Consider the following 27588-nt stretch of genomic DNA (forward strand, 5'->3'; position numbering starts at 1 on the left):
ACACTGTCCCATCACTCCAGCCAAGTCAAACTGTCCTATCGCTATGACACTGGAGTCCTCTGTAAAAAACATTAACAGCCATTTTCCTTAAAACATTGTTTTGACTGTTATTCATGTGAAGAAAAGGTGAGAGATACCAACAGTTGACACCAAACTAAAATAGGGAAGGTTTATGTGAATGGATCTGCTCTATGCTACAATGTGAAGCTATACAGTACTGTATGATATGCAAGAAATTCTAAATGACATCGTAACAGTAAATGTGGTCCTGCTTATTACATTACATTACATTTGGCTGACTTTACATTACAAAGCCACTTACAACATGGTAAACAGTTTAAAACTTTTTTAAAACAATTCTCCCAATAAATCTAAAACAATTGAAAACAATTTAAAAGGTAGAGTACAATAAGAACAAGTGCATGATGTTTTTATACAGTCAAGTGTCAGTTCTAGTCAGGTGGTAAGCGCTAGAATTAGTAATTAGCTTAGTTGTAAGTAGTGCTATGAGAGGAGATATTCTCTAAAGAGCTGGGTCTTCAGGAGTTTTTTTAAGATGGGGAGGGATATCCCTGCTCTAGTAGGAACTGGTAGCGCGTTCCACCAACGAGGAACAACAGATGAGAAAAGTTTGGATTGGCCTGAGCGTACCGGTGGCAGAGCTAGACGTTGTTTGTCTAGGAGCGCAACGGTCGGGAGGTGCTCATCTCCAAATGCTTGGAAAGTACAAGTTCATAGACTATGATAGTATAATACCCCCTTCCCAGGTTTAATGTCCTGCCAATGCCTCATACCACCTTCCTACACCACAGGTTACAGCTACTGGCTCGTCTTATTGCACTGACTCCATAATATCAACCTTAGAAGCAGCTGATGAGTTGGTATGCTGGTTCTCACACTACACAGAGGTGAACCTCAAAATTGTGACCAGGCACCTAGGCTAACATGCAGTATGTTAGTACAGGGCAATGAAAGGGGGAGTTATATGGGTTACACTTAATTGACAGTATCAACATAAGAGCGACATGATACTGTCATGAATTTGTCATAAACAAGTCATAAACGTTTATAACATAACGCTTCTGTCATTCGTCATTCGTTTTTTGTCAGAACGTTAGGGTTAGGATTCATGTGTCATGACAGTGTCATGTGTTCATGACAGTGTCATGTCACTCTTATGTCGATGCTGTCAAGTAAAGCGTTCAATTTTCTAAGGTGCCATGAATGTATGACAATACCTTTTGAAAATAAATCCATTAGATTCATTTTGCCTTATTGATGTGAGCTCGTCCACCTTGTAAGTTTTTGCTCCAGCCCTTCAAAGTCTGGAGACAGGAAAGCCAAATGGCGGCCTTCAATTATAAAAATGAGCCACAGGAGGAGGTCTGGGTGAAACCATCACACAGACAGTATTTGCCATAAGTTAATTAACAATCCACATTGTAATTCCCGTCACTGATAATTCCAGCAAAACGGTTAGCTACTGTAATTGACACAAAGTGAGTTACCAAGAAGAAAGTGAAGCCAACCCTTTCTTTTAGCGGGTGTCCAGATCCTCATGATATGTTTTGTATATATTGTGTGCCATTTTGTAGTTTAAGCATTCACTTTGACACTGGTATTTCCAAGGTAATCGTGTACTGTCACTGTATCGTTGCATGCCTTGCTACTGCATGTTATTGGATTAAAGCACTTGTTTTGCAACATTTTTCTTACAACCTGATCCTGCCCTACACAACACAGGTCAACAGGTCAAGACACTTTGGACAAAATGTAATCATTCATCTGCTTTTCCTAATGTATGCACACACACACACACACACACACACACACACACACACACACACACACACACACACACACACACACACAGACAGAGGATGAAAGGGGGGCAACACTGAATATTGCAGAAACTTCCATTACCGCCTGCACAATGTCTTTATAACACCTAAAAATGGTAGGACTCATTACCTTTATGTTAGTGAGTCACTTTACTTGAGTTTTATATTAAAATCCAGGCTCTCCACTCTTGGTGCTGAAGAAATAGTGTGTTAGGGTTGAAAGGCTTGTTCGAAAAACAAGAAAAACAACTGTGTTGTGTGTTAAAAATATGTATTAATGAACTACACAGCCACTGAATGATTATATCATCCCATATGGTTTAGTTACTCATTTTACCCTGGATAAATAGTCTTTGCTATATTAAGCAAACGCCTCATGAAAACCACTCTGCTCTCTTGAACTGCCCAGGACAGAGGACTGTTCCACAGTGCAAGCAGGCACTCGCTTCACAACCGAGTCTGAGAGAGGGTCGAAGGGCTTTTTACATTACCAGAAGGAAAGATGAAGTTTGAGAACTTGCTGGTGGAACTGGGGGGTTTTGGGCGACACCAGGCGATGGTCATCCTCTTGCTGGTCATTCCTCGTTTGACCATTCCCTTCCACTTCCTGCTCAACAACTTCATAGCTGCGGTACCATCCCACCATTGTGACATCAGCGCTCTGGAAGCAGAAGGAGGCCTGGAGAATCTGACCCGGGAGCAGAGACTGACCGTGAGCATTCCACCGCAGGAGGACGGAGAGATGTCCTCTTGTCAGATCTTCTCCGAGCCACAGTTCCACCTCTTGAGCAACTTTTCCAATGCGACTAACCTCCCTGCAGTTCCATGCCAGAGTGGCTGGGTGTTCGACAACAGTTCCTTCATCAGCACGCTGGCCACCGAGTGGGACCTGGTTTGTGACCAGAGGGGAATGACCAAAGTGACCCGACCATCTTCTGGTCGCCATTTTGTCTTCAAACGATGCTGGGTGATGGTGGGTGCCGCCATATTTGGCACCCTGAGCGACAGGTACGGCCGCAAACGCATGCTGCTGTTCTCCTACCTGTTGTCCATCTTCTTTGCTGTGGCCAGTGCCTTCTCCGTCAACTTTGCCATGTTTGCCGCTACGCGCTTCTTCTCAGGCGTGGCCATCTCTGGCATCAGTATCATTTCCATTGTGCTGTGTGTGGAGTGGGTGGACATTGACCACCGCACTCTGGCGGCGGTGATGATAAGCTTGGACTGGACCGCGGCGGCCGTGCTGCTCTCGGGCATCGCGTACCTGGTCAACGACTGGAGGTACCTGACTATTACGGTCACATCGCAACTGGTGTTGGCCACGCTCTCATGGATATGTAGAGTAATACTGTACCTCCCATAGGTTAAGACAGGTTATGGTCAAGAGTTAATCACAACGTATACATTCATATACTGTAAATTATATGATATACTACTTTCTATTACCTTATACTATTCTATTACCTTTTTTTGTTTTATTTATAACTATATTGTTTCACTGGGCGAGTGAAAACCTTTACCCTTCTCTCCCTATGAATGAATAACTGTAAAAAAGCCACCCTTTTATGTTGAACTCTGACCTACCGAGTTGAGCTGTTGACTCTTACCTGCAGGGACAGTCTAAGCTTCTCAAATTCCTGTTCTAAAGACTTCCTCTGCTGCTCATGAGCCATTTTCAGATCTGTGGGGATGGAAACAATGATTTAGCAAGAACTAAAGCAAGAATTAACACTTATCTCAATATTTCTGTGTATTCATGACAGTATTTATCCTCTGAGCGTCATTAAGGCAAACCCTCATTGTGGTGTCAGCAGTTTACATTACAGAGACAAAATACTACATTTTCCCTCAGAGGAGGTAGTGTGTGTGTGCAGTGTTCAAATTATACCGTGAGCTTCGGGGGGTACAGCTATTTCGACTGGTGACGTCACTCTCCATTAGGCTTACACACATGATTTCACACTTGTGGTTCACAGTCAACTTTCCTTCGAAATATAGGTCATATGACTGTGGCTGGCTGGCCGACAAGTTAAAAGAAAGTACTGTAATCATAGTAGCAAGCACAATATACCTTACACTTTATGGGAAGGGTTGAATTTGGGTAAACACTGTTTCAAGGTGCGCCCCGTGCGTAAAATTGCGCGCCACAGTCAAAAAATATTTTTTGGTATAGCAGTGCAATGCAAACCTGGAAATGCATAGACCAATAGCACGGAAATGGCAAACATACTACTTAAATTTAAGAACCAGAATTGTTTACAGATGGGCCACAGAAAGTCTTCCGTTTAATAGCCAAGTTCACCTAGCCTAATACAAGGCCTGTCTTTGGTTCATTTAATTCGTTCATTTAGCCAAAGCCTACCAAAGATCAAGCAAATAAAAAAATGAAAATGAAAAAAATATCTTCACGTTGTTTAGCCTAGGCATTTCATATAATGTAGCCTAGTGCATTGTGCGCCTGGTGTTATATCACAAAACGTTTGTGCAGCAATACGTTTTTAAGAAAGGCTGATCTCTAATAATGGCAACGAGGAAAGACATTTCAGGCCCAATTGATTATTATATGTTCACATAGCGTTTCAAACAAACTGCAGGTAAAGTTGCAAATATGGGCATTTGCTTAAAAAAGGAAATTCCCTGAATAATAGTGCAGATTCCCTTGTGTTAAGACATTAAGAATGAAATTGCACAAAATGATAAATCGCCTCATTAAACCTCTCCCCGTGTCAGTATATCTATGGAACTCCTCCTATGGCGTGTGATTGTAGGCCTGATTTTTAAGATAAGCAGCAGCGATCGATGGTCGTGGTCGCTGAGTGGAAGGGAGACCTCCGGTTAAACCATAGCGATCTTGCTACTCGATGTTTGGCTATCACTATGTTACAAAGGCAGTGAAATATTAGACAAATGTATGGTCAGTTGGCCACCGCTGGTTAACCCATATCAGGCGTTTGCAGCCTACACTGTACATTTGGTTTAATTCATCAGTATTATATCATAGCAAATAACACAGTCTGAACGTACCAGAGAAATGTTTATAGTCCAATGGGGGTGAGGGTTTGAAAATCGTATTTCATTAGATTATATCCTGAATTGCTGGTATGTGATGGTAATACTGCATTTAATTACATGCATTATTGGATAACATTACATTTTATTAATTTTTTCAGTACCCCCCAAACTATTATTTTTATCCCTTTTGTGAGGGTCCAAGTCTCATCTAGGGGGTACGGACCCCCGCAATACCCCCCGTAATTCGAACCATGTGTGTGTGTGTCCTCTACAATTATAAATGAACCTTATGGCATATACTTTTATTTCAGCAATGTATCATTACAACCAACTGTATTTTAAAATACAGTAGAGTAATAGGAGAGTATGTCAGTGGATGTCATTTTTGTTATCAAGTCTACGCCATCTCCAATCTCTGCAGCCTCCATGGCATATGTTGACTGGATGGACACAGCTGCTATCTGAAGCATTTAATCTGTTCCCCTAAGGCTTAGATCGGCCCAGAGGAGGCAGACTCACTGCGGATGGTCCTGGCGTGCTCATCCTGCAGCGTGGCCAAGGTGGCGTTGTGGGTCTCCTCCATCTCCTGCAGTGTTGCCTCATGGCTCTCAGTCATCTCCTCAACCTAACAGAGACAGAGGGACACGGTCAGCCGCGGGAAACCAAATCCAGCCTCGGAAAACACAAATCCAGCCTCGGAAAACCAGATCCAGGCTTGGATAACCATATCCAGCCTCGGAAAACCAGATCCAACAGGTATCAAATATCCATGATTCATATCGCTGGCTTCTAAATTCTATGGGAGCATGTAGTTCTCTAATGTAATTCTATGGGATGCTTTGGTTTTTTATCCTTGCTGTATGCTTGTATAAGTGACCTTTTAAGTGTATGTGTTTGGTTGACCTGTGTACAGTAGATCGAATAAATTTGTACTTAGCTTGTGTCCCTGGTGATTTTGAGCTTGATATTCGACTATGTTTCATTGTTGGCAATACAACAAATAGTAAACACATCTGGAGCATATAGGCTACATGACTGCAAACAGGAGCCCAGGCTACTGTCATAGAATTAAGAACTTACAGTTTAAATGTTGAATGGGTGGCATCATAGAATTAGAATTTAATTCATAGCAGAGCCCTACCGGCTCTGATTCATAATTGACATATAACGGAGCTCCGTTCTAGAATCTTTGGTCTCCACAGTTACAAGACGTGCATTCTGTATCATACACTATTTGTTCTCAAAGTGCTTAGAATGTCACTGAAGGTCTATATTGTAATTGTTCTACAGGTAGTAGGTTGCAGGAGTAGGTTTCTTTCTACAGTGTGTGTGTGTGTGTATGTGTGTGTGTGTGTGTGTGTGTGTGTGTGTGTGTGTGTGTGTGTGTGTGTGTGTGTGTGTGTGTGTGTGTCCATGCACTGGGTAAAGCAAGTAAAATATTTTTTTGTCCAAAGTGTTCTTGAGTTGCTGAAACCTAAATGCAGTGTGCAACACGTGGTGTTCATGTGGCTTTGTGACCTGTGCTGTGTTGGGCAGGATCAGGTGGACATGCTTATGTATTGTACCACAGTTACAGTAGCTTAGGCTAATTTACATTTGTAGTCCCCTGACAGGGCCCAATTAGACAGCTAATAAACACCAACATTAAACAACATTAAACAAATCACCAGACAGACAGCTGACAGATTGTATAAATCACATTGTAATCACACCTGGTAATTCACACGCACAAGCAAAGTATGTAGTCTATGATCAGTGGTTGCAGTGTTGAGTGGCATGTGTCCCTGTGTCTGTGTCTGTCTGTGTGACTATGTGTGTGTGTGTGTGTGGTCACCTGCTCTTGGTGCTGGGCACGCAGCTCGTCCAGCTGCTGGTGTTGCTGGCGTTGGAGGCGGTGGGTGTGGCTGCGGTGCTGGCAGCTCAGCCTCTCTTCCAGGGCGCCCAGCTCCAGCTGCTGCTGCTGACGCAGCCCCCGCAGCTCCTGCTCAAAGCGCTCCTCCAGCTGCTGCTTCTCCCCACGCAGGCGCTCCCAACGGGCCACGCTGCAGGCTAGTGCCAGCCAGGGGGGGAGAGGGCAGAGGAGAGAGGGCAAAGAGAAAGAGGGCAGAGGAGAGAGAGAGGGAGAGAGATAGGGGAGGGGGAGAGGGCAGAGGAGAGAGGGCAAAGAGAGAGAGAGAGAGGGAGAGGGGGGGGGGATGAGGGGGATTCTGGTCAACATTATTTGTCCTTTTACGTGTGTGCAATTGAGCTTTGGCAATAATGTTGCTGGCTGAAACTTTCATCCAGAGAGAGAGAGAGCGAGAGAAAGAGAGAGAAAGAGAGAGAGAAAGATGAAGGTGAGATGAGGAAGGGAGGGATGTGGAGTCAAAAGAATTTGAGAGAAAGTGAGAAAGAGGGGTGAAATGGTAGATGTGAGGGAGAGATGGCTTAGAGGGGGATAGAGCGAGTGATGGAGAATGGAGGGAAATAACAATAAGTGACTGTGGGAAGAAGGTGAAGAAATGAAAAAGAAACCAAGGACATGTCAGAGAAGAAAGAAAGAAAGAAAGAAAGAAAGAATGAATGAAAGTCAAGGTGATGCCAACAAGGAGAATACAAGAGTGAACAACCATGCCAAAGCTTGTCTGCCAGCACACATTAATGCACGGTTACCTGACAGATGGGCCTTTTCATTTACAATGTGACCCTGACGTATACTGTACCTTCTGGAAGCTTCTGTGATGTGTTCAGAGCACTCAGGGGAGCAGCCATGTCTAACATCTATGTATAATACATGTCCTTCTGTCTCAGTGCACCTACTGCATGACTCATGTCTCTCTCTCTCACACACACACAGACACACACACACACTTACCCACTTCATCCCTGATCCGACCCAATTCGTGGGACAGCTCCCTCTCCTTCACGCTGGCTCTCTCACTCTGCAACACATGATGATGCAGGGATTTGGATTTTTACGGTGGACAAAAATGCATAGATAACTTTACAATCCACATTAACATTGTGTATTCTAGTCATGTGAAGTGAAACTTGTGTAGACTACACACAGATACAGACATTACTGTTTAGGTTCAAAAATCTTATGTTTGGGTAGATATTAGGCACTTGAGGTTTTTGTTTGGGTTTGTCTTGGGTACTTGATGTTTTTGTTTATATTATTGTTTGGGTGCTATCTTTTCCATCTAGTAAAAAGAGACACATAGGCAATATTAAAACAATAACATTGAACAAAGGGAAACCTTAAAAAGGCAGGCTTGGTTGCGTGCCACCCCCATCTTTAACAGAGGGTACATTGTGTGCATGCCATCATCAATTTTATGATGTAATCTCCTGACAATGGATGTACTAACTCACAGTCCAGAGAAGCACTCCTTATAACACACCACATGACCAACTACACCACATGATCTATGACTATTGATTCCCCATATATTTTCCATGACTACCACAGACATAAGCAGTGATTTCCCATAACCCATGTGAGTAATTCAATATTCTAACACTAAACTAGACACTGAACTTCATATTCTTCAATATATTTTGACTTTCTTGTATTATTTTTATGGAATACTAATGGAATAATGGGATAATTGATTGTAAATATCATAACTTAAGTCATTATGAAGTTCCACAGTAAAAATATTCCTTAAACCATTAATTCAACAATATCTCATTAGTATGATATTTCTAAATCAACTCGGGCTAAAATGTATCACGATCATTTTTACCGATGCATTGCTAACTGCTCATCTAATCCAAATCAAGTGACAGTAAACAAACTAGCATGACTCAGTAATGTCTAAGCACGGCCAGCATCAGCTCCATGGCAACCACACTGACACCTCTCAGGTCACGATCCCATAGGCTCTGCACACTCTGATGACCCTTCACCTATAGAGAGGGCTTATGAGTCTGCTTCTCCCCAATCTAAAACATTGGGTATTCTGCTGTAAATCACAATGCTCCACCTGTCCTCTCCCCACAAGACCTCATCTGCTTTTTTCCTAACTGTTATTCACAACACCACTCATGATCACATACACTACGCACACACACAGCCACAGACACAGACACACAAACTCCGTCTCAAGGACACAATCCGAAATCCAATCTTCACACCCAACTCCACCTCACACTGAGTTTAAGAGACTCCATAAGCATTCACATGGAGCTCAAAGATTTACAACTTCAATTACAGAGTTTATTGAGGAGGGAACAATTAAAGACTCTCTGCAGCAGGAGCACTGTGGAAGATTACAACTGGAAGACTTGAGTGGGAAAGCAGATACAATCCACACAATAAGCACTTCACAGTGCCCTGCAAATCACTCCCTTCAGCATTCCAAGAACCAGATCTGTGTTCAGTCACTACATAGCTCAAGCTTTAGTGTCACAACCACATGTTGTCTGGCACACATACACTTAGACGTAGACAGTACAAGCACACTGATACCACTACCTCAAGCAATATTATGTAAGGATACTGCAGTCTGCATTGCTAGACAGGCACAAAGCTTACCCACGGACTGCAAAGGATAGTAAGATGACTCAACACAACAGCATTCACCCAGCTAACACATACAGCTAACATGTACACAAACCTCTCGACCTCTCGTTCTCTCTCTCTCTCACACACACACACGCATATATACAGACTCACACATACACTGCTGAAACTGACACTCACGCACAGACCAGCCACACAATCAAAAAGGAGATCCTCCCCAGCTCTCGGCTCTTGTTGCCGGCTAAGATTCTACTGCTAGTGGTGCTGATGCTGCTGCCGCCGTTACCGTGGCATCCAGACAGCAGGGAGGGTGGAGTCTCTGGCTACAGCATGTCTGACCCATGCTAGGCCAGCAGACGGCTTCAACCAGCACCAGAGCACAGGGGAGGAGGGCTCTGCTTACACAAATGCTAAAAGAGGGAGACACACACACACACACACACACACACACACACAGTACACACACACAGCACAAGCAAGAGAGGGAGGGAGAGAGACACTAACAGCACAGAGGGGGAAGAGGCAGAACGAGAAAGGGGAAGAGAGAGAGAGAAAGAGGGAGAGGAAGAGAGGGAGAGGTATAGCAATAGTGAGAGGATGCTTCAGTTTAAATAGCCTCACCTCTGTGTCTTGGTGTGTGTGCGTGTGTGTGTCCTATGTGGTGCCCTCCTGGAACAATGACTAACACTGGCTCTGCCTTCTCTCCTCGAGCCACCCCTTCTGTTTCTCCTCCCTCACTCACACACATGCAAACACACAGACACAGACATACACACACCACACACACACACACACACACACACGGATACGCACTCACACACATTTATCACAGACACACATGTGCACACTATCCTGTAATATCCCTTGATGTAAAACTTAGATACCCCCCACCCCCCACACACACACACACACACGCACATTAAGGCTCATCTGTCAACGAGGGAACAGAGGAAAGACGGCTGGGGGAGGGGTCAGATCAATATAGGACTGAGTTACCGGCATGTCTCCCCCTCCTCTCTCTGTCTCAGGGTCCACAGGGAATATGTGTGCCCACATTTACATACCTGCACACATCCATTCTGAAACATCACCACAAACAAAGGCAGACATGCTTAAATGATGATTGTAACATGGGAATGATACGAAGCGCACTGGGAAATGACCTACACCAGGAGCAATGCATTTCCGTTGCACTTACAGTTACATTTACTATAGAACAGTACAATAAAAGTCCTATATCTAAGCTTTCATAACAAGTGTGTACCATAAAATGTCTGAAGAAGGGCTTGCCCCAAAACATCATAGATTTTTAAAAAAATTATTTGCTTGGGAGCGATTGGTGTGCGGACTTTACTTTATAGTTTGTACCAATTAATCATCAAAACGAAAATCAAAATGTCTCAGGTCAAATGAGATTTTTGTTCTACTGAACAAAATTCTAAATGTGTAATAGGAATGTTTCATTGAGTAACATATCAGTGTTCAGGTAAGTGTGACTGAAATGTTACCTTTCCCCATGCACTCAAATTAAATGACCACAACCATAACCAAACCAACATGGGCCACAATCTTCCAGCGCTTTCTTTAACACTCAATGACCAACGCCCAACCACCGTCACGCTCACGTCTTTGTCACCCCAACCACTCAGCTAGGGGCATGGGCTCTGGGTGTGGCTAAGGAGCTCAGAGATGGCCGATCAATCACAGTAAAAGCCTCCCGGGCCTGGGGATGGGGATGGAGGCTAATCAAATTCATTATGCCCAGCAGAGAGCTCCTCCGGCTGGGTTAAGCTCAGGACATTTTGCCTGGAGACTACCGGAGCATAGGGATGTTGGCTAACTGGAAGGAAATAGCATCCTGAAGATGACTCAAACTTTGATGGCTCCTGTGAGTGACAACAACAGATTGGAATAGATTGAGTTTTATCAACACACAACTACTGCACACATTCCATACAACTAAATAACATTTACTATTCCCTTATGTCTCCATCCTGCAGGCTACTGGCTTTTTCACAGAGCATGAATGTATCTTTACACTCTAACTAGCACGGCTAGTTAATAATGCAAAACTGTCTACATTATTGGACTCTTAAATCTGAGTCATAAACAGGGTTGGGTCAGATTACTTTGAAATGTAATCCATTACTGACTACAAATTACATGGCAATTTTTGTAATCAGTAACGTAATCAGTTGGATTACCAAAAACATCTAACGTAATCTGATTACTTTAGGATTACTTTTAGATTACTTCAATAAATATGTCCCTTAAGTATAAGACACCACCACTGAATTGATGAAAGAAGTCTCATTCTATTTTTCTGTTTATTATTTCTTTTTTTTTGTTTATTTTCTTTATTATCATTATTTCAGTTCAACATGGATATGGCAAGTTGTTCATTTCAAGAAGACATTCTTACATTGAACATATTGACAACACTAACAAACACTGACATAATAAAAAATTGAGAAACTAAAAAATAAAATAAAATAAAATATAAAATCATAATAAGGAAGACAATGAGGAAGACAAGTATACAAAAAAAATCACACAAAAAGGAGAGGGGAAGGGAGTGTCTACAGAACCATCACTGCAGTAAGGTTAACACTGCTGCCTTATACATTACGGAGCTTGTATACACCTCCACAAATAAAAAAAAATAAAATAAAATATAAAGCATGTCTCTGCTCATTCTACTGGGAGTCAGGCAATGTGATTTGTTCCCTAACATAGTCTAAGAAAGGTCCCCATATTTTATTGTACTTATTTGCTGATCCTTTCAAAGAGCATCTAATTCTTTCAAGTTTAAGAAAATAAAGGGTATCTTTGATCCAGTGTGTAAATGTTGGGGGTTTGCTCTCTTTCCATTTGATCAAAATCAGCCTTCTAGCGACGAGGGTGAGGAAGACAACGCTGTCAGACTGTGCCTTAGTTAGCTTACTGGACTCGAGCATAATACCAAATAACCCAGTAACAGAACATGGTGAGACCGATTGACCCAGGAAGCCTGAAATAGTGTTAAAGATAGAAGTCCAGTAGTAGTCCAGCTTTGAGCAAGACCAGAACATGTGGGTATGTGATGCCGGGTGGCATTTACATCGATCACATAGTGGATCTACATCCGAGAACCTTTTGGATAATCTGAGTTTAGTCCAATGTATGCGATGTACAATCTTAAATTGTAATAGTCCATGCCTTGCACAAATTGATGAGTTATGTACTCTGCTTAAGGTGGCCTCCCAAGATGCCTCGGGGATAGGCTCCCCCAGCTCCCCTTCCCACTGAGATTTTACATCAAAAAGAGTAGAGTGTGAGAGTGCCATCAGTTTGCTATATATGGCTGATATAATTCCCTTAAATGATGGAGGTTGATCAAGTATATGATCATAGGGGGTGCATTGGGGTTGATTTGGAAATACTGAGAAAACATTCCTAGTGAAGTTACGAATTTGAAGAAAGCGAAAAAAGTTTTTTTTGGGATATTGAAGTTATCGCACAAATGTTGAAAGGAGACAAAAGTTCCATTATGATAGAGATTATAGAATTGTTTAATACCTGCATTGCTCCAAATAAGAAAGGCCTTATCCATTACAGATGGTTTGAAGTAATGATTAGCATGGACAGGAGCTTGCTAGTTCCATCCAGTTTACGAAAATAGGACTTTGGGATGAAGACGGGAATATTTTGAAAAAGATATGTGAATTTTGGGAGTATAGACATTTTAATTGAGTTAATTCAGCCTGCAACAGAGTTGCAAGTTGGCCCCAGCGTTCTAAGAGCTGCTCAACCCTTGTCATGAGAGGAGGAAAGTTCTCTTTAAAAAGTGTCGAAAAATCTTCGGCATAGTAATTCCCAGGTAGCCTAGAAATCGAGGCGCACCCTAGCGCGGCAAATTAATTTGCTCAGCCTGTACGTCTAGTATCAAACCATAGGGATTTCTATTGGCTAACACCGTGGGCGTTATTCAATCACAGCGCTCTATTTTGTTAGAGAGTCTTAAGGCCGGGCTTAACAGGATAACGACAGTCCCAAGGTCGGTGAACAACAAGGAAGGTGGCTATGGCGAACTAAGAGCGGTTGTTTGAATCGGGCGTTAGCGTCAACTTTGGAGAAGTTGGACTTGTGCTTTTCTTTGAAAGTTGAGCAACACAATGCACTGAAGTCATTCCTTTCGAAGAAGGATGTATTTGCCGTTTGCCGACCCGGATACGGATATGGTCGTGAAGGGCTGGCCTATTGCATGCCTAGGCAGTTTGAAAGACAATTCTCTGCCGCCCCTTGGATTAAGCGAGGTGAATGGTTCGATGCCAGACTATACATTTCAATGATATAGGATGGCCCGCCAGGCTAATTCCCAGGTAGATAAATTTACGAGTTACTTTGAAGGGGAAGGTATTAAATGAGAGTGTACAAGCTGATCTGTTTACTGGGAATATCTCACTCTTAGACAGGTTAATTTTGTACCCAGAGATCTTACCGAATGTGTCAAATATATTAAGGGCTGATGGCAGGGAGAGGAGGGGGTCAGAAATGTAAAGCAGGAGATCATCCGCATATAGGGAAACCCTGTGTTCTTGACCACCTCTGAAGATCCCAGTCAGTTGCGGCGTTTGGCACAACGCTAATGCTAATGGCTCAATTACAAGCGCAAACAACAAAGGCGACAGAGGACAACCCTGACGCGTGCCGCGGGAGACTGGAAAGAGTTCGGAGGAAATGTTGTTTGTGCGTACTGAAGACTGAATCCTAGTGTCCTAGGTTCCTGGCTGGCTGGTGGGGGGCCTGACATTCAGCAGGAGGTTGCTGTCTTTGCACCATTTAGCCAGCAGGTCTACTTCTTCTCTGTAGTGAGCCTCATCCCTTAGTGATGAGGCCCACCAGTGTTGTGTCGTCCGCAAACTTCACCAGATGGTTGGAGCTGTGAGTGGTTGTACAGTCATGTGTTAGCAGTGTGAAGAGCAGGGGGCTGAGCACACACCCTTGCGGGGCCCCCGTTCTCAGGGTCAGAGTGCTTGAAGTGTTGTTCCTGACACGTACTGCTTGTGGTCTCTGCAACAGGAAGTCCAGCAGCCAGTTGCAAAGGGAGGTGCTGAATCCTAGCTTGTCCAGTTTGCTGATGAGTTGTTGTGGTATTATGGTATTGAATGCTGAACTGAAGTCTATGAACAGCATTCTCACATATGAGTCTTTATTGTCCAAGTGGGTGAGGGCTGGATGGAGGGCAGAGCAGATTGCATCCTCCGTGGATCGTTTGGCTCGGTATGCAAACTGGAAGGGGTCCAGGGTGGGGGTAGGGTGGCTTTGATGTGTGACATGACTAGCCGTTGAAGCACTTCATGATTATGGGCGGAGTGCTACAGGACGGTAGTCATTGAAGCTTTATGATGGTGATGATTTCTTTGGCTTGCGGGTATGATGGTGGCAGCTTTGAAAAGTGATGGAATGACTGCTTGCTCCAGAGGTGTTGAAAATGTCTGTAAAAACATCCTTCAGCTCTTCTGCACAGTCCTTCAACACTCGGCCTGGTATGTTGTCTGGGCCTGCTGCTTTGCGTGGGTTAATGGAGGCTAGTGTCCTCTTCACGCTGGCAGAGGACAGGTACAGGGGTTGGTCGTGGGGGGGAGGTGGGTTTTCTGTGGGTGAGTGTCATTTTGTGCTTCAAAACGGGCAAAAAAAACTGTTCATGTCATTTAGCAGAGAGGTGTTGTTCTCACAGCTCCGTGGCTCAGGTCTCTGCGTCTCTGCTGTCTTTGAAGTGTGTTTTTATTTTGTCTGTGTAATCCTTTTTTGCCTTCCTGATGCCCTGGGACAGGTTAGCCCTCGCTGTTCTTAGGCCAGCTATATCTCCAGCTCTGGAGGCTTTGTCTCTGGCCCTCAGCAGTCTGTGGACGTCTCCTGTCAGCCATGTCTTCTGGTTGGCCCGAGTGGTGATGTGTTTTATTTCTGTAACATCATCGATGCATTTGGTGATGTAGAAGGTCACAGTGTCTGTGTATTCCTCAATGTCAATGTGGTTGTTGTGGGTGGCAGCTGTTTTGAAAATATCCCAGTCTGTTGTTTCAAAGCAGTCCTGAAGTTGTGAGACGGCCCCCTCCGGCCACACTCTCACCTCCTTCAGTACTGGTTTGGTGACTTTTGCTCTTTGCCTGTATCGGGGCAGTAGCAGGATGCTAATGTGGTCTGACTGTCCGATGTGGGGGAGGGGTTTGGCTTTGTAGGCTTCTTTCTGTGGGGTGTAAACAAGGTCCAGGGTATTTTGTCCTCTTGTTGGGAAGTTTACATGTTGGTGAAATTTTGGTAGTACAGTTTTGAGATTGGCGTGATTGAAATCTCCAGCGATGATTGTGAAGGCATCCGGGTGTTCCCTTTGTTGTTCACTGACGGCCCGATACAGCTCATTCAGTGCCATGCTCCGATCACTGTTTTTGTTGCTGGGGGGGATGTACACCACGACCAGCAGAATCGCGGTGAATTCCCTGGGGAGGTAGAAGGGTTGGCACTTAATGATCATAAACTCCGCCAGTGGAGAGCAGTGTCTGTGTACTACCGTAGCGTCTCGGCACTGTCTGTAGAAGAAGGCGTTCTTTCAGAAGGTCGGGTGATGGAACATTGGCGAGCTGACTATCAATTTGATTCTGTTTATGATTTCATTACATCTAAGAAATCTCTTTGCTCTAAGTAAAGCATTCCTGTGTGAATTAACTGATCTTTTCCTCCAAAAATCTTAATGTAGCCCCTTGTCTTAGTGTTACCATTTACTTTGAGGTCACCAGGTCCCATTTTCTGAAAAACACCCAAAACTAATACATTTCTATAGTTATTCTCCACTTTGGGGGTGGTGTTTTGGTGGTTGAAATTTTCACCCCATCCCAAAATTGATCACTTAGTCATCATGGATGTGATCATGGATCACTATTCTCCAAACATGCACAACTCAGCTTAACCTTTATAAGGGCACACCTGGACAATGAATTTAGCTTTCGCTGGACCCAGGGACATGGCCTGAGATTGAATGACACCATGTCCATTTCAATTGTGGGGGTGAGAAAATTATTCCTTTGGGATGTTTTTCAACCAGGGGGACCTGGTGACTTTCTCAAAGTAAACGGTAACACTAAAACAAGAGGCTACATTAAGATTAGGAGGAAAAGATCAGGTAGTGTGCCGAGAGACCTGCCCCAATAGTAAATAAGGTAGTAAGTAAGTATAGATACTCTTTTGATCCCGTGAGGGAAATTTGGTCTCCCAATCCGTGAATTAGTGAAGCACACAGAGCACACAGTGAACACACAGTGTGATGAAGCACACAATGAGCACACAGTGAGGTGAAGCAGACACCAACCCGGAGCAGTGAGCTGTCTGCTACAGCGGCTTTCGGGGATCAGTGAGGGGTTAGGTGCCTTACTCAAGGGCACTTCAGCCGTGGATGTGGGCATGGGAGAGCAGTGCTCAACCACTTCCCCTGCCCACATTTTTTCTACTGGTCGGGGATCGAACCGGCAAGCCCGAAGCTTGTCAAATTAAAAGATAGCTAGGCTATCATAAAAAGTTGCATTGTTTGCATGATAAAATGTAATCAGGTAATCCCCAACAATGTAACTGTAATCTGATTACACAATTTTTTTTATTGTAATCTGGGCTGATTATAGTTACTTGATTTTTGTAATTTGATTACGTAATCCAGATTACATGTAATCCGTTACTACCCAACCCTGGTCATGAAGGACCACATACTGCAAATAAATAAATAAACAAAAGAAATGTAAATCTCATATCGCCCAGACAACCATGCATAATATATTGTAAGTGATGAGAGAAGATTAAAATAAAATTTTGTTAATGGATTTAGAGTTTCAGTGATTAACAACAGGTTTGTAATTTTCCCACTCACTGTTAACAGGGCAAGCGGCTGTACAGTAGATGTCATCAGAAGAGCTCACATCATCACAGATAATGCGCACAGAGGTATGAAGTCACTTCTTTCTCTGCTCTGGCTGCATTACAGTAAAACAATGCATCCATTCAATCTACTGAAAATACCTCAGCTTCTCCATCAACAGTGTCCTAACAGCAGCCACTGTAGATTTCCTCAAACTTACAGTTATCATTAGACGCAAGGGTGACAGCTTGGTCAATGCAATCAAGCCAAACATAAGAATAATGGTCACTAGTACTCAATATGATCTATTATTTGGTCTTAATGAAGTCTTGCTTTTCCTTAGTTAGCAGCTTTATTAGCATACATGTATGATGAGAACCACAGAGATGAATTGGAGCCTTTGTCTGTACACTCTGAAGTCCATTATGAACTAATCCCTCTCTCGTGAAACCAACATCAAAATATCCCTCTGAAACCAACATTGCAACAAAGCTCATTAGCTCTGACCATAAAGGGAGTGAGCTGGACGTATTCAAAATCAAAAATCAATTCCAGGAGGACCCTGTCTACAACAATGCAGCTGCAACTAAACCTCGTCAACATCTTTGTGTCCACAGAGGCATGAACCAGCAGGGCAGACTGTAGACTAAGCTTTCTGCTGTTTCCCAATGCCCACATAGAGGCCTGTGAGTCATTTCTAGGATGCAAGTATACACAATGCTACCCATGCTTTCAATAACAGTTTTCTTTTAAGCCCTGCTGTGTGCTTAGACTTATAATTGAATTCCATGGAACCTGCATCCTGGCTTGACTTGTTTCTCTGTCTCAATCTAGTCATTTTGGGACAGCCAAACGTTAATAGTTTCTGACCGTAAGACAGACATGTTGTCAGCAAAACAAAAAAATAAAGACTGCAGATGCTAGATGGGCTGACCAGGGAGAAGATGAAGCCATGACAGGTGATGTGTGTAACCTAATGGAAGTACGGTAAGCATGTCCCTATCTGCTGATGTTATTCCCTACCATGAGACAATCATGCCATCTCAGGATGCTTTGTCATCGAAACGCAAAATCAGTTTTGCACATCTTCTAAGTGCACTGTTCCAGTGCAATCCAATATTATTATGTGAATGAACTACCATGAGAACATAATAATCATGTTTAAATGCTAAAGATCAAATTGGAAATTGGAATACCTGTACAGTAATGGGTGGTTACACAGAAGTCAGGCATTTTGCAGCTTTAGTTGAATCTGTAGCACTCTTTGCGTTATTATGTGGGTGCTACACATTGGTGGTGGTTACTAGTGAGGTCCCCCCATCCATGTGATGCGCTTTGAGTATCGAGAAAAGCACTATATAAATGTAATGTGTTGTTGTTGTTGTTATGGTTATTTATTATTTCTTTCAGAGAAGGATGCCTTCCCCTGCCTTGTTTGACTTCAATCCCTCCACACTATGGCTCACATTTCCTGGAGCAGCGGACAGCTAACTGGCATCGTCAGAGGGACAGGAGCACATCCCTCTCAAAGTGAGCTGTAAATTCTCTGTGTAAGTGGCTTTCAAGGATTACAGCAGGAGCAACACTGACACAGTGGATTTATGTCAACACCTGAAACAAGGTGGCATTTCAGACCAACCTAAACACATAAAGCCTTTGAAAAGATTCCTGTAACTTTCTGCAACAATCAATCTCTTATAGAGGCATGTTTTTTCTAGCTAACTAGCATGGTGTTATCTTCAGATTCATCCTTTTTTCAACTAGACATTTCAGACGGGGAACTATGGAGTGGAAATGGAAAATGTCTGAATAACCTTCACAGCACATCACCAGTGATACTGCCAAAAGACACCAGTTAGCATGGTATCCGTGTATCAGCTTTTTGTCAGTGCCAACTGGACTGTTCTTGGTGGTTTTTGCATGCTTTTTATGTAGTTAGTTCACTAGTTTAAGACAGAAACTTAATAATATTGCCATAAAGTCTGTGCACCTTAAAGACCATCTGTTTCTTTATCAAGGGCAACACTAACACAATCCAAGCAAAATGATAGCCTAAACAAGGTGCATGTAGTAGTCACGTACCTTCTGGCAGAAATGCTGGGTGGTGATGGCAAAGACTTCCAGACCGCGGCTGGCCTTGCCCAGCTCGGCCTGCAGGCTCTGGAGCTGCCTGGCCTGCTCCTCGCAGCGCTGCCTCAGGTTCTCCACCAGGGCGCGCTCTCGCTCACGCTCCTTCTCCCGCTCCTTCTCCCGCTCATGCTCAGCCTCCTGCACGCTGGAGCGGCCCACAGACGACTTCTGGCGCACTGAGGAAGGAGACATGTTCAGATGCACGGTTCAGGTGCAGAGGTGAAATCTGCTGAATTCTGGCAGGTGTGATGTGAGGGTGAATCAGCAGAAAGGCTTCGCTATAGCTGGCTGAGTCATGTTATGATCACTGAAGAGAACCTAACCATATCTCATGATTGGCAATAAGGGGGACTTTCCATCCATCCATCACCATCTCTATATGGTGAAGGGTATGTGATGATGTGGGGCTATTTTAATTCCAAAGGCCAAGGGAACTTTATCAGGATGCATAGTATCCTGGATTCATGAAATAATTGGCCTTTTAAAATAAACCTCTGCCTGCCTCTATGGGAATTTAACATAGGGGGGGGGGGTACAGTGTATATATATATACTTATGGCCCCTGTATTTTAAGGAAGAACATTTATTTATTCACGCTACATTATTCTCTCACATAGAAAATTAGCATCCTTAAAGGTTGGATTTTTTCTCATTTTTTAAATTCAGGCATTAAGATCAATTTCCAAAAGATGATTTTTTATTCCTCTTTTTAGTCAATTTTAGGATGTTTATGTAAACTTATGACCACAACTGTTTATAAACATGGACAGGTTCTCTTATATTAGTCTTTCTCTTGTTTTACTCTCTGTTTCTCTGTTATTCCACGTCTGCCCATGCTTACATTTAAAATAATAATTAATAATAATAATAATAATAATAATAATCATAATAATAATAATCATAAGATTTATTTTCATAGCACCTTTCATACAAAGAATGTAGCTCAAAAAGCTTTACATTTGGAGCATGTAACACAATAATAGAGAAGATTTCGTCATTATCAGTCATTTATGAAACATACAGTACATACATACTTCAGCGAGACAGACATACTGTATTACATGCACACTTCCATGAAACCTTTTAGAGCCTGTATAGCATACTGATCGGAACAGATGTGAATGTATAGAGTTGATGGCCTATTGTCTCATTCCTAAAGCAAAATGTTTATCTCAATTCTTTACTCAGCCTCTCCCCCACATCCCTATTAATATATTAAATTTTGGACCTTGTTCGTATGTGTTATTTGAAAGTTGCTCTAGTGTGGGACTCAATTAGTCCCTGTGTGTGTGTGTGTGTGTGTGTGTGTGTGTGTGTGTGTGGGAGTATTCATTATGTAATCACGAAGTGTATATATTTAATGTTGAAGAACATGTGTATGAACACAAATTGCTGTCAAAATATCTAATCTAATTAATTTAATCAGATTGCACTGCCACCCTTATCTAGTTTGAGAAGGCAGAGAAAGCTCAGTCACATGCATCTAAGAAGAGGCTAAAGTGAATTAGCAGCCACCAAGCTCCACTTGCTGCCATCATCCCAGTCGCCATGACAACGGCAAGCAGCCATGGCCCAGGTAATGGGGCACAGAGAGACTAGTGGGAGGGTGAGGGGCTGCGCTCTCTTGACTACCGGCAGGAAATTAAGATCTCTGCCTACTCAGATCATTTACCCACACACACACACACACACACACACACACACACACACACACACACACACACACACACGCACACACACATGCACACAAACACACAAACCAACACATCTTGTTGTACACATCAGTAGGCTAACACATACACACACACACACACACACACACACACACACACACAAACACATACATACACAAAAGAAAAGTGGAGTACTTACCAGGAGATTGTGGTTTAGGTGACACAACAGCGAAGCGTTTTGGTGAGGAAACTGCAGGCTTTGTATTCTCAGAATCCTTCTGAAATTCTTTACGAGTGACTGCAACAAACAAAACGTTTCATTATCTGAAGGATTTGAAAACCACCACATATATCAAACTGTCTGAATATTCATGTAGATTTCTTATTAAGTTATTAATACAGTATTAATTAACCATAAATTAATTATGCAAAATAATTTTCTGTGACAACTGTTACAGTCCAGGATGTCCACTGGGTGGAGCCATTGTTCCAGTCTTATGAAACCACTTCACTGCTGAAGGGGCATATGAAGCAGGCTTGAGCAAAATTCCAGAATTGAATTGAAACTGGCTCTTAAATTCCAATTAAATTCTTGAATTTCACTTGCATTTCAATTGAGGTAGCAAACAGGAAGCAGAATTGCAATTCGAATTGTGCCCAACCCTGATATGAAGGCGTTCTTTCCCTCAATTTACACAAGAAGCAGCACCAGAGACAACCAGCAGAGGGGCTCGTTATACACCTCTCACACCACACAGAGCCATAAACACACACACCAAACACAATTCATCATCCAGAGCTCGGGTGTCGTGACATTATTGCATCTGCTTGCATCACGTTCAATTGCTGACAGAGACACAATGTGACTTTGGAATTATCAACTCATATATTCCTATTAGCAGCTTACAGTGGACAGATCTGCATCCTCCCACAATGAAAACATTTCTGCATTGTGATTCATCCCCTGGCCTGCAGCACCTCTTCTGGTGGTGTGCTCTGGGTGTAAAATGCTGACTGTATCCTGACAACACTACGCTGTTTACTGGACTAATGAGCTACCACACACTACACAGAGTCAATGTACAGTATATCCACACAACCAGTGAAGATAATAGCTAAATAATATGAGTATATGAATATATGAATATATATATAGACTAAACTGCAAAGCATTTCTGATATTGAAAAGCATATACACATGTCTTTCAGCATGATCATTAAGAGAAGTAATGGTGCTTATTACAAACCACTACACCGTCTAAATCCTTCTCACATCTATTAGACTCAATTAGTCCCTGGGTAGTCATGCAGTCATGCAGACACATGCTATGATATCTCAAATACCAAGTGTGTGTGTGTGTGTGTGTGTATGTGTGACATTCTTGAAAGTGTTGAGTGTGCTTGCCTTTATGAGAACTATACCCAGCATACCCAACAAACATTCCTTGCATAGTGATGCTGCTAACAGCAATATTAGATGAGTACCAAAGTCAAACTACATGTGCCCCCACTAGTAATGTATTTGGTTCAAGTGATGTAGAGAAAGATAGATAGATATTTCATATTTTGGAACCACCTTGCCCCCTGTTTATGAAAATCAATAAACAGTTGATCACAAAAAAGATAGATAGATAGGATAGATAGATAGATAGATAGATAGATAGATAGATAGATACTTTATTGATCCCCATGGGGAAATTCAAGGGTCTCAGTAGCATACAGACATCACACAGAACATGCCCTTACAGCAGAAATGGTAAACATACAGTAAGTGTAAGTATAAACATATAGATAGATAGATAGATAGATAGATAGATAGATAGATAGATAGATAGATAGATAGATAGATAGATATAGGCTATATATTGATAGATAGATAGATGGATGGGTGAATGAGAGTTCAGATATGTGGACATCATCATGTCCTGCATGAGGACAATCCTGACTCTCTCTGCTTTGGGGGCTTCATTACTGATTCCACAGTACATCACAAAATATATGTCAAGCACAGACTAACTGACTAACTATACTGATGCCATTGCTTTGGAGGACTAGATGCCTCTTGACTACACTATCCTTACAACTGCTTTTAGATCTGCTCCTCTGTAATAGACACCACATGACACATACCACTTATGCTGTAAGAGTATACTCTCTTATGCCCTCTATGACGGGTGGATCAGGATGCACCCTTACCCGCGGGGGAGCTTCTTGTAGGGGGAGGGAAGCTGCGTCGGGTGGGAGGAGGTGCGTTGGGGGGCTGGGGGCTCCCACGGCGCACAGGGCAGGGCGGCTCACTAGGGGGCGCCGGCGCTCTCTGCACAGACACATCCTCCAGGCCTGAGCCACTGGCTGGACCTGCACCAAGCAAATCCAGAGGAGAAAAGAAATCCATGTCAGGCCATTCAGTCTGAAAGAGCTTCAATTGATATCAACTTTATTCTGTCTGCAAAACAGCTAAATTCACACACACACACAGAAACACACACACACACATATTGATGTCTTTTTTTATAGATCAGTGATGGTCAGTGAACAGCTCATGGACACACCACACACACACTTTTGACCTCCCACAAGGAGAGAACTATTCATCAATACTCTTTCATCTCCAACTTTAACCTCCCTGCCTTTATATTTGATTGCTGTGTGTGTGTGTGTGTGTGTGTGTGTGTGTGTGTGTGTGTGTGTGTGTGTGTGTTTCATGCTCACATTCTCTGTCTGTCTTTTTGTCTATCTCTGTAATGCTTTAATGCTCACATACAAACACACCCACACACACCACTTAATGAAGTCGAGGTAATCCAAGGACCTGCCGAAACCCCCAACTTTAATGGAAACTACTGCGGAGACATTCCATTCTTATCTGGTCTCCCTGGCGGTTGCCGCTGTGTGATATTCACATCACAGTGAATTTAAATGCTCGCTTGAAAAGACGGCTGCAGATGCATCCCATCAATATCCAGCAGCGTTGGGCGGGACGCACACACGCACACACACACACACACACACGCACACACATGCACACACACACACACACACACACACACACACACACACACACACACACACACACACACACCTCACCACAAAGCAATTTCAATTCATGTTTAGTGTCTTCACATTCCTTCCCATAATTACACTAAGGGCTAAGGTTTTTTTTTGTCACGCCATTAGGTTGGTTGCTTTCAGCTTGAAGATGCTGCCATGACGGGCAATCGATAACGTCCAAGCGTTTCTCCTCGAAAGCTTGTTTTTTGCCGTTTTTTTTTTTTTTACCCTTGGCAGCCCATTTATCTTCCTGATATCAAACGAGGAGTCTCTGCCTTGGTTGATGACCGCAACAGTCACCGGCGCCCTGCCACGCCTTATCCAGTTTCCCTCGAAATCAATCAGCACATTGGAAATGCTGAGGCATGCTCGGGAGGCGTTCACACGTCCTGGACTCAAAAACCCCTGTGTCACCACGCACCACAAGCAGAAGGTGGGAAGGGAAAAAAGAGTGACTCAGCGAATTATACCTTTTTGCCCTTGAATTAATCGTCTGTAGCAATGACAAAGCAAACTGAAGGACTTAACCAAGCAGAAAAAATCAACAACACACAAGTCTGGGTCAACAGACCGGTACAGAATGCCAAGACATGCTCAAAAGGCTATTACTCATTTTAGATTTGGCTTGACCACATCAAGTCTGCCCTTTTTTAAGAGGAATTAATCCAGAGCCTTCCCACGGCCTTTCTGAGGAATATCATCATCAGACTCAACTCAGAGGCATCTTTTACCTATTAGACACTTCAGTGCATCTCCTATGAAAAAAAGCTCATATTCAGAACCATGACACACTCAGTCAGAGATACTAAACATCACAGCCAAACACATGCAGAGCAATTATAGCTATATCCACCTACACACTCTGCTGGGGGATTCATGACTTAGCATAACCAACCCGCACAGAAATGCACTTCATTTCAAGTATGCTGCTGTCACATATTTAAATATTCTTCCACTGTAGTTTATACAGTCACACCATTTGTGAATTTCATTCATAAATGATCATGATGACATATGACCAGCTGTGGTGATCTCCGTCCTCATGATGGGCCCCTCATCAATATTAATGCTGGAGAAGTGGACAGTAATTATTAAAACGAAATGGCGAGGGGGTGGAGACGGTCTTTGTAGCAGTCTTTCCATTTTATGAGTGGATTACACAGATAATCCCATTTTTATTTCTCTCTGTGCTGCCAGAGAGCCCTGCAGATCCTGTATGAGGGAGTTTCAACACGTCTGTGTGCGATTTAGACAGAGGGGTGCAGAGAGGGATTCAAAGCAAGAGGAAGAAACACACTGTCGCACTCACACACGCACACACACACACACACACACACACACGCGCACACACACGCACACACACGCACACACACACACACACACACACACACACACACACACACACACACACACACACACACACATCCAGAGTTACTATCAGTAAGTACACACCTGTGTGATATAATGCAATAATACACATGTCAGAAATGCTGCCTTTCTAACAAAAATGGACAAAAACAAATGAGCTGTCTACATCTTTGTGTTTGTGTGAGGAGGAGAGCTACAGTATACATCACACGTGTATGTGTATGTGTATGTATATGTGTGTGTGTGTGTGTGTGTGTGTGTGTTTCTGCTACTGCCAGCTACGTGTGGGACTCAAGTACAAATGGTATTTCTAGGAAGCAAAGCTGTCACAGGATAGACCTTATGAGAGTTTTACACACATGAAATATCGCCTTGCATTTACATTGCACAAATGGGTCAGTTTGTGCAGTATGTGCACGTGTGCGGTTGACAGACAGCAGTGTGTATCTATCTGCATATGTATGAGTGTGTTGTACGTGTCTGTGTGTGACAGCATAACGGACAAAACAGACAGAAAGAGAACACATATTAAGAGTGTGTGTGTGAGAGAGTGAACATTGATGATATGGGCAGGGATGAATTGAGCATTATTAGCGGTTGTGGCCCCCCCACTTTGTTTGAGCAAACCGAATGACTGACAGGATCTTTTAAGCACCCATCCAATCCAGCTGGGCAGCCCTTTAGATGTGCAGTCAGGGGAGTGGTAGGAGGGCGGGAGCTAGTCGCCTCTACTGTCATGTTGCTATTTGGGTCGTCAGACACCAGGAGGTGAAGGGGAAGGTGGCTAATGCTTCCCATTACGCTTAGCAGGGTGCTGGGGCCAGACGTCCCTGCCAGAGCACGATCACATGTGACAGGGAAAACAACAGCAGGCACATTAGTGTGCACCTGTGTGTGTGTGTGTGTGTGTGTGTGTGTGTGTGTGTGTGTGTGTGTGTGTGTGTGTGGGAGAGCAAGAAAGAGTAGGAAACAGAGTGAGAATATGCATGTCCATCACACACACGGTATGTGTGTGTTTATGTGCAAGTTAAAATGTGTGCGCAATGTCAAAGAAAGATTTAAAACATACTTTTTCTCTCTCTCTCTCTCATACACACACACACACACACACACACACACACACACACACACACACACACATAAGGAAGGTTAAAGTTACTAAATGTATATTTTCCTCCCTGTAGGGGGTCAAATGCAGCCCTCAGGGAAAAAGGCATTGAGAGTGATTTCATGCTGTCAAGAGATCACACACACACACACACACACACACACACACACACACACACACACAGAGGATAGACCCCTCCCTACACAAACACACACTCACACACACACACACACACATAGCTGAAAGAGTACATCCATTATTTATCAAAAGCCATCAAAGAAAGGAGAAACGCCTCAGAGCAGGCAGACTAGACAAAGCCTGAAATACACACTTCTGCTCACCACCATAATGTTTATTATTAACTCGAATCCCGGCAGCTGTGTGCGGGTGCTTAATGAATGTGTTCTATTTACGCTTGTAATACATGCAGTTTTGAATAGGAGCTCTGTAATGCACATGCTTTGGGATTTCAACACAGACATATACATAGTATAAGTATATATACTTTTTTGATCCCATGAGGGAAATTTGGTCTCTGCATTAAACCCAATCGGTGAATTAGTGAAACACAAACAGCACACAGTGAACACACAGTGAACACACAGTGAGGTGAAGCACACACTAATCCCGGGCGCAGTGAGCTGCCTGCTACAACGGGCTTTCGGGAGCAGTGAGGGGTTAGGTGCCTTTCAAGGGCTTCAGCCAAGCGCCCACTGGTTGGGGCTCGAACCGGCAACCCTCCGGGTTACAAGTCCAGAGTAACCAGTCCAGACATAGCTATTTCAGCGTGGGCCACTCTGGACATAGCTATTTCAGCGTCACCGGCTTTCATCATGTGATGGTGTCTACACTGTGATAGCATCTGTTGTGTAGAGATCCATCTGTTGTGTGTGTGTGTGTGTGTGTGTGTGTGTGTGTGTGTGTGTGTGTGTGTGTGTGTGTGAACACGCATGTGGAGGATACCATCTCCCAGCATCCTTTGCAGTGCAGTTAACCTGTTATTCTTGCAGATAATGTAG

General features: G+C 43.3%; 2 protein-coding genes across 3 annotated transcripts in view; one reads left to right on the top strand and one right to left on the bottom strand.

The window, feature by feature from the left end:
• The window catches only part of mtus2b (microtubule associated tumor suppressor candidate 2b), a 46942-nt gene that overhangs the window by 8736 nt on the left and 10618 nt on the right, over positions 1–27588 (bottom strand). For both annotated transcript variants that reach the window (XM_048263972.1, XM_048263971.1), the window contains exons 4-10: positions 23239–23400; positions 21242–21340; positions 19322–19545; positions 7705–7771; positions 6685–6899; positions 5370–5475; positions 3446–3519 (exon numbers count right to left, since the gene is read on the bottom strand). In XM_048263972.1, coding sequence (XP_048119929.1) covers positions 3446–3519; positions 5370–5475; positions 6685–6899; positions 7705–7771; positions 19322–19545; positions 21242–21340; positions 23239–23400 — 947 coding nt within the window. The remainder of the gene's footprint in view (positions 1–3445; positions 3520–5369; positions 5476–6684; positions 6900–7704; positions 7772–19321; positions 19546–21241; positions 21341–23238; positions 23401–27588) is intronic.
• LOC125307851 (solute carrier family 22 member 7-like) lies at positions 1888–3275 on the top strand. Its single transcript, XM_048263981.1, has one exon. It carries the CDS (start codon positions 2344–2346, stop codon positions 3199–3201), a length of 858 nt encoding a protein of 285 aa, XP_048119938.1. The 5' UTR covers positions 1888–2343; the 3' UTR covers positions 3202–3275.

This window comes from Alosa alosa, chromosome 15 (genome assembly GCF_017589495.1).
Source record: "Alosa alosa isolate M-15738 ecotype Scorff River chromosome 15, AALO_Geno_1.1, whole genome shotgun sequence".
In the NCBI taxonomy this organism is placed as follows: domain Eukaryota; kingdom Metazoa; phylum Chordata; class Actinopteri; order Clupeiformes; family Clupeidae; genus Alosa; species Alosa alosa.